The following is an 8,591-nucleotide window of genomic DNA, read 5'->3' as shown; positions in this document are numbered from 1 at the left end:
ATCTGATTCATCACACTCTTCTAAAGCTCCAATAATCGTCTCTTATTTCCCTATTTCTTCAAATTTATCTCGCTTGTGATTTTCCATTATCAACTTTCTGTTCCGATCAATTCCATTGATCAAAGCTGAAGAAGATGAAGTTTCTTGCCTTGTGTTGTTGATTTTTCTATTTGGGATGTTCATATTGTTGCCTTTTCTGATGTAACTTTGTTTATTGATTTGTTCTTCATTGGACAGTTTATAATATATAACTTTTTTTTTTTTTTTTTCCTTTTTTGGTTTCCCAAATAGTTCTTGATTTTTCTAACTTATTTCTAATGGGTCTAAATTTAAATGTTAGAATAACGCTAAGAAATCTTTTATTTAGTCTATGGGTTTTGTTTGATGTATATGAAAATATGATATCGGTGTTTAGATAGGAAGGATATATGTTTAAAAATTAAAGCTTATTTATGTTTTATAACTTTTGTTTATTAGAGACGTTCGTAGCGACTTGTTTGTTTTATTAGAGTGTTACCTACATTACAATGATATTGAAATAAGTTTAAATACTACACGGACTAAAAATAATATAATGTAAAATGCTATAACAGATAATACTAAATACTCTATAAATTCGATTCCTTAATAGTATTACACAAAGGCATGAATAAATGGAAACCTAATCAAATGTTAATTCAACTAATAAAAGATCAGGCTCATATCTAAATTCTACTATCTAGAACAAATTTAAATGCTCAACATCACCAAAATAAAATCTCAACCTCGATACGAATTCCATAAATAGAAATTTTCACACTCTCGAGCCTCCAAAGGGTGTTGTCCCTAAAAATTAGAAAAATATGTATTTATATAAATAAAACAAAGTTTGATCTACGTTTAAAAAGAAAATTTTTGGCATTCATTTAAGGATAAAAAGGGGGAAATTTTTGGGTGAATCGAGATTGAAAAAACAAAAATGTTGACGAGTCGTGAGGCTCGGAGGGTGTAGGAACAACAATGAGGTTGCATCTAACCACATGCTCCTCCATCATTTACATAGAAAAAAAAAAAAGAAAAAAAAACCTTTTTAGCCTTTAAATTTTTGTCTAGTTTCTATTTAGTCCCTAAGTTTCAAAATATTACACATTTACTTCTCAAATTTTGAATTGGGTTTCAATTTAGTCTCTAAATTTCAAAACATTACAATTGTAGTCCTGATATTTGAGTTTTGCTTTAAATTGGTCATATGTTTCAAATTTTACATTTTTAACCTCGATTATTCACTAAATTCTCGTTTTCCATCTTTAGTGTTAATTTATATTAATAAATAAAAAATCATTAAAAGAATCATAGTTAATTAAGTTTTAACTATTTTCTCACTTTTAAAATTAAATTAAAAATTTTACTTCATAATTATCTTTAATTAATAAATAAAAATTGATGTCAATGATTGAAAGTGGGTATTTAATGAAATTTTAAGGTTAAAAATGTAAAATCTTAAAACCTATAGACCATATTGAAACAAACTCAAATCTTAAGGGTAAAATTATAATATTTTGAAACTTAAAAACTAAATTGAAACAGAATCCAAAATTTATGGACCAGATGTGTAACATTTTAAAACCTATGACCAAATAGATACTAAACCCAAAATCTAAGGATCAAAAAGGTATTTTTTTCAAGAAAAAAATTAAAAAATCATTTAGAAAAACTATCGCATGTCAATTTTCTATTTGACAAAAATCTAGTACTAGCATAGTACCAACTTCTTCCATTTATTATTTGACATGTTATTAAATAATTTATTAATTTATTATTTATTTATTTCGTGAATCTCAAATAATTATTAAATGCTACTATTGTGATAAATGAGGAATGAATTTATTAGAAATTTTCTCTTATGCTCATAAAATTCACCAAATCAACCACAAACTAAGATCTAGGACTTAGGAATAGCCCACATTGTGTGCACTACCAAAAGTCATTAGTAAACTTATTTGGTTGTTCGATTGTAGCTGAAAAAAAAATCTTATTAATCAGCATAAAAGTTAGATGTTTCTCTCTTGTTTTTCCTTTTTTGAAACAAATTGTAATTTAGTTTTTATGACTAGAGCTAAATTAGTTGAAGTTGAAGTTGAAGTTATATATAGAACAATGAGCTTTTATAATTAGTAAGCATATTTTTCAGTGTTTGCTTTCACAGTTTTAACTTATATATAATAGAATTAACATCAATTGTAAACCATACCAATTAAACTAACTTGGTTTCTCTTTTTTGTTTTTTGAAATTGTTTTTCAGTTTTTAAAAACTTAATTTGGTTTATTGGTTGATGCATTATAAAAGTTTTAATGTTCAATATTATAAATACACACCAAATCTTCATTCCATTTATTTCCATCTGAAAAAATCAAAACAAAAACCACTTCTCAGTTATAATAATTCATGAATGGCTTCTTCTCTATCAGTCTCAGCTCTCTTGGGTTGCTTCCTTCCTCCTTCCCTCATTCCAAAGCTGTTCCATGAACAACAACATTCAAACACAAAACTCAAACACAGACAACATGAACCTAAATCCCCTCAAACTCCTATAATTGTCTCTTATCTCCCTGTTTCTTCTAATTTCTCTCGTTTGTGATTTTCCATTAATTAAAGGTGAAGAAGAGGAAGGATGGTTCTTGTTTCTTTTATTTGGGATTTTGTGATGTTGTTGATCTTGACTTGAAGTTCATGACTAATAGGTGTTGGTAAAAACATGTTTTTCAAGTTCAAGTGTACTAATTTACACCATCTACTATGTTTCATTTGAAAAAACATTGCGTAAGACTTATCACTGTTTCGATTAAATCCCGTAGTTTTCATAAGTGAATCAATTTAGACTCTAATCAGTTAGATTTTCTTTTGAGAATTATCCATGCATCAATTTTAATTGTCTACTTTGCAAAATCGAGATATATTTAGAAGTCTACACATGTGAGAATTGATACATGAATGATTTTCAAACATAATCGAAATAAATAACCTATGTTTAGAAGTCTAATTGGTACAAATTATAAGTTTTATAGAGAGAATGGTGTAAATCACTACACTTAAAATGTTTAGAGTTTAAATTAATATAATTACTAGTCCAAAGTTTAGGGGATATATATATATAGTAACTTTATATATAACAAGTTTTTCTTTTTTGATTTTCCATCTTATTTTTAATGGGTCTTAATTTTTCTACAATTCACCTTTTTCATGAGATTATCAAACTGCCTCATGCTTCTCTTTGTTTGGAACCTTCTTCAAATGAACATAACACAGCTGCCAAGGCAAGGGCAATATAATGGCAAGAAATATCTCCATCCTTGGAGATACAGACACCTATCTATATGAGTCAAAATCAATCTAATAATATTGCTACGGAAAGAATGGTATGCAAATAAATTAAGAACTTGTTAAGAATGACTTTTCAGGTGCTCAAAAATACTTTTCAACGATTGAGTTTTATCATAATATTATTCAGTCAAATTTCTGTTGATGTAACAAGGTTGTTCGTGTGGAATGATACATATCGACTAAGCAACAAATTTTCTCTGACCTTTATGATAAGAGTTTAGGATTCTCAACGATGAATATTAACCGATCTATCAAAAGAATGTTCTAAAAGTAACAACTTTTCAGAGGGAACAAGTAGAAAGCCTTACTTGAAGTGATTTGCTTTTCAACTCGACCAGATTGCTTCGTGGTTAAAAGCTACAACTCGCATGGATCGGGGCAGCCACTGATGCAATTAACCATATTAAACCAAGAACAACTTTTCACCAAGCAAATCGTATGAGAGAAATTTGTTGCCAGCAACAGTAAACATTTGTGAAGAAACAAAATGGTATTATTGATACTATTCTTATACTGCAAGTCGAAATAGGTCGGCTTCTTCGCCTTGTAGAATACGTGGATACGTGTAACATCCTTGGAGTAAATTGATATATTCCCAGCTACAACCATTACTAAGAATCTTGTATACTCTAGCCTTCTTAGACTACAAAAAAAATGAAAGACGGAATCTACTTGTGAATGTCTTGAAGCACTGTTATGGAAAACTATATCTGTGCAATTAGAAGTTCATTCCACGTATCTGGTATGCCAGGCAAGCACCAATGCAAGCAATCACTTGTGTTTAGGATTGCTCTACGAGTATAGCGCGACACGTGGCCTTCGTCTCGCAACTGAGAGATGGCAGTTATATCCAGGATCTTTACCTTGGTACCCTTTAAAGCACTTTCAATAACAGTGTCGCTAGATCCATCTTGGACAACCTCACTCCCCCCTGACATTGGAATCATATTATCACAGGATCCCCCAGTGTTCCAATCCCCATTGAAGAAATGCCTCGGCGAAATTGTCCTAAAGAAAACTTTAAGATTACGACGATGCAGGGAAAGTTGCGAATCAAGCCATCTGACAATGCTGTTGACAGTCAAGTTCTTGGCATTCCCCATATCCAAAGGCTTCTTTTCTTCTACCGGTTTTCCATCAGCATACATCACCCACCTATTTGCTTTAAGTTTTCCCCTGTTCCAATGGTGTCCTGTATTTAAAACCAATACATCAAATTGGTGGAGGAACTTTCTCATGAAAGCTGGGGGTCGGTCCAAATGCATCGCGATATTTGTTGATGGATCTGTTCTATTAAGAGGCTCTAGATCAGACAGGCTTGCTGACCAGTAATATAGAATCGTGGTGTTTGTGTTTGGAAACCGATAAACCCACCCATCCGGTCGAAGAGCCCCGGGAGCTTTGGCGAGACCGTATTCTCCTCCCACGTCTTCGACTTCGGGGCTTTCTTCACCACCAGTGAGCATACACATTAAAGATTGAAACTGCTGCCTACCCAAGGAATCTCCTATAAACGCAAGTGTTTTGTTCTGCATTCTAGAAATCAAAATGGTATTCAAATCTCTAGAAATAACAAGGTTTAAGCATACAATACACAAATGACAACCTATATACAGTTCACCAGTTTCGCTCAGGGCTCATGGAGGGATATACTCGTGAAAGAAGGTTAATCGATGAAATATGCTCGCAAGGTCATAAAGTCAAATGCAGAAACTGAAAGTAACAACAATACATTAGTAGTAACACATGAGGTTAAAATCTCAAATACCTTCTCAAGAATGAAGAACGCTCAAACTCTGGCATGTAGCAGTTTTCCGGTTGCCACCTATATCCTTCATAAGAAAAATCCTTTCTCTTTGTAAGTCTACAGGCCCACATAATTGATAGCCATTGTTTACATCCTAGTCCAGAATACCATGGACGCCTGTTGTCTTCAACCCATTTACCTTTGGCGTAGTTGCAAACTGAAAGAGCAGCAATATCTTAGATATGAAATGGATAACATTTTTTAAAGAGTATCTATTATGCATAAATCAAGGAAATCTGGTTGGTGGCATATTCTAAACAAAAGCTGAATCTAAACTTTACCTTTAGAGGAAGGAGACAAGATAACACCATCTTCATTTTCTTTTAATTCGGGAGGGAGCTTGGAGGCAGAATGAGCATCAGAGTAGTCTGAGCTTTTTCTTGGTTTTTCTTTTTCATCGGTATTATTACTTCTTTCCTTCATTTTATCCACTGACTTAGCCACTTCATACTTTGGCTTAATTGATGTTGAGGAACTATTTGACACGTCCACTGCATATTCTAAGTCGTGATAGAGAAAATTAATCCACGAGTTAATAAGCACAATGCAAGTTAAGGAATTGGACATTTAAAGATATGGAGAGAAAAAGAGAGAGAACATGAAAGATATAAAAGCAAATCGAGTTTAGACAGTCATTCTTCTTCAGAGGAGTTAGAAAAACATGCTTGTTTCAGTGGTAGAGCATTCAATAGCTAATTAGCATTTTGATCTTAAGATCACTACAAAATAGGGGGAAAAAACAACCATAATTACATCTCCATGTTTCACTTCTCAATCAAATTATCCAAATATTACATTCTAAAAACAACAGCAGAAATGGAAATGGAAAACAGAATTAAGAAAGTCATTAAAGTTCATGTAGTAGACCATAGACATAGATGACAACTTTCACATGTATGACCAATTTAATTACAAACCAGGGAACAGATTCATGACAATTAAACATTCAATTCAAGTTGCCAAAGAAAGTAAGCTTGGAACTGTATCATTTATATCCCATCAAAGCCTTTTCACATATATCCCATTCTTGAGATAGATTAACAAGAAACATCTTAAAAAGTAGAAAGAATATGATCAGTTGGCTAAATACCTGAAACTGGTATCATATACTGCTCTCTTGTCAATGGAAGAAAACTAGCAAAATAGCTTTTATCCCAAGCCCATAACAATATGGTTGTAAACATAAGAACAATCAGGGCAATGGAAAGATATCCCCCCCTCAGCCTAATGATTTTTCCACCTTTCATCTCTTGCTTATACGACATGAATTGGAAAAGTTCCCTCATGTCACATTAGGGGCATTCCTTCAGCACATTAACATATGCCTCTCTCTATGCATCTGTTTCTCTACATAAGAAGATTTTCAGACAAATCAGTAAAAACAAAACGAAACTCGGAGCACAAAAATCTCAGAAAACAGACTCAACGCCATTTCCCCAAACAACATTATGGAAGAAAATGAGTTGCTAATTCGTTTACTCCAAAAGATTGTCCAACGCAATGCCATTAAAATAGCTAAAAACAAAGTGACAGCCACATGGGGTTCTCAAACAAATGTGAATTTGGTAAGTAGAAGCTAAAACCATCAGTTATGCTAAAGCTAAATCAATCAATCAGAACCCGAATGTGATTTCATTGAGCTAACCCACCGATCGATTCGACCCATTATTATTTCTAAGAAAATAAGAAGAGGGTAAGGAAGCAAAAGCTAAAACAACGGAGATTGCACTGAAAGTCTGAATAAAACAAGAAAATTCACGCACCCAAATGTGGGAAAGTAAGAGATTGAGATGCTGACGCGGTTTCTTAGGAGAAAATCTTAGGCATTTTCCATTTGCAGAGAGAATTACCGAGCTCCTCTCTCAAGATCATCAGATCCGAAGTAAAGTTCAGAGACGATGATGAGACAAAAGAGAGGTTTCAGCAACAAAGACTGAAATGCAGAGACCGCCATTGGAGATTTCCTAATGACTAAAATACCCCTTACATTTTCCACGTGGCGTGTTGTGATTGTTTATGACCCGAGCTCGTGAGAGGGTAGTTCGATCTTCGAGATCGATTTTTATTCTTTATTTATTGTTGTTGTTGTTCTTCTTTTTTCTTCTTGAAGAAATTAAAAAATATATATGAAAAATTAATAATAATAGAATAATTTCTAAGAAACCTAAGTCGTGTGGGAATTCTAATTTGTGGCGAAGAAAGTGATGAAAAAAATAAAAATAAAAAGATAATTTCAAACTGATTCAATAATTTTTTAAAAAAATCTATAAATCTATACCCACAGTTTAGGTTATATTATTTTCATTCTAAAAAAAGGTTTTGTTATTCTTTTGAAAAATTGATATTTAAATCAGCGGACATAAATGTGTTCATACAATCAAAAGTTACTAAAAAAACGGAAATTAACATCGTCAGTTACTATCTTTTGAAAAATGAATATGTACATATACTCTTTTTAGTTTATAAACATATTGAAATTAAAAATTAAAATTTACAAAATTAGTTGACATTTTTTTAAGTTCACAAAAGTGTAAAACTCACTAGTATCGTATTTGGTCTAATAGAAAGAATTATTAGGTTAAATACAATTTTAGCTTCTATACTGGGGTTTTTTTAATTTTAGATTCGACACTTTCAAAATGTCTAATTTTAATCTATATACTTACCATAAATCTTATTTTTTTTTATTAAAATTGATTAAATAATAATAATTTTTATAAAAGAAAATAGAATATGTGAATATGTTTCAAAATTTATAGTACAAATACTAATATATAATAAAAAAAATAGTAAATTATATTTTTGGTCTATGAGGTTTGGCTTTGGTATCTATTTGGTCCCTAAGGCAATACTTTAGTTTCTCAGGTTTAAAAAAAAATACTGATGTGGCATATTTTAAATGAGTGGGCAAAAAAAATATGAATATATATTATTTGTTTCTCTTAGTTATGTGTCGTCTTCTCCTTTCTCTCAATCCATGCTCTCTTTATTATTCATCTTCCTCCTTCTCCTTTCGACACATCTTGCATTGTTGTGATAATTGTTGCTCTCGTCTGGAGCATCTTCATCTTCCTTCCGTTTTCTAGAAACCAGGTGATTAAACAAAATTCGTATATTTCATTAAACCTCACTTCACATATATCCTTCTGATATGAACCAGGACGCCCTTGTGTTATCTCCGAGACCTATCACAAGCTCAAGAGCCAAGAAGCTACCGTACTTAATTGAGAAGATTTGAGTAGCAACATCTGATCAGAAGCTTTATAGTTGGTTTCAATTGATGCTACTAAATGAAACCGATTGAATTTTGTTAATTTACTTTAATTTGCAAACATACCTCAACTTTTTGGGTATTTTCATTATTGGACCCATATATGTTTTGTTTGGGTTTCTAGTTCTTTTTGAGTTAGGGGTAGAATGAAC

The 8,591-nt window shown here is 31.9% G+C and overlaps 1 protein-coding gene across 2 annotated transcripts; it reads right to left on the bottom strand.

Annotated features, from left to right (window-relative positions):
- Positions 1–3,449: 3,449 nt before the first annotated feature.
- Positions 3,450–7,259, bottom strand: LOC120087272 (protein trichome birefringence-like 14). Of its 2 annotated transcripts, none has more exons than XM_039044217.2 (5): positions 6,932–7,259; positions 6,259–6,515; positions 5,450–5,668; positions 5,130–5,325; positions 3,450–4,897 (listed from the first exon to the last, which is right to left on the bottom strand). In XM_039044217.2, exons 2-5 carry the CDS (start codon positions 6,452–6,454, stop codon positions 4,066–4,068), a joined length of 1,443 nt encoding a protein of 480 aa, XP_038900145.1. In that variant the 5' UTR covers positions 6,455–6,515; positions 6,932–7,259; the 3' UTR covers positions 3,450–4,065. The 2 variants fall into 2 exon arrangements, with proteins under 2 accessions (XP_038900145.1, XP_038900146.1); XM_039044218.2 differs by having other exon boundaries at positions 5,450–5,659; positions 6,932–7,094.
- Between the last annotated feature and the right edge of the window lie 1,332 nt (positions 7,260–8,591).

The sequence above is a fragment of the Benincasa hispida genome, chromosome 9 (genome assembly GCF_027475165.1).
Source record: "Benincasa hispida cultivar pf3 chromosome 9, pf3_genome.v1.1, whole genome shotgun sequence".
In the NCBI taxonomy this organism is placed as follows: Eukaryota; Viridiplantae; Streptophyta; class Magnoliopsida; order Cucurbitales; family Cucurbitaceae; genus Benincasa; species Benincasa hispida.
This window is presented reverse-complemented; position numbering and strand designations above follow the sequence as displayed.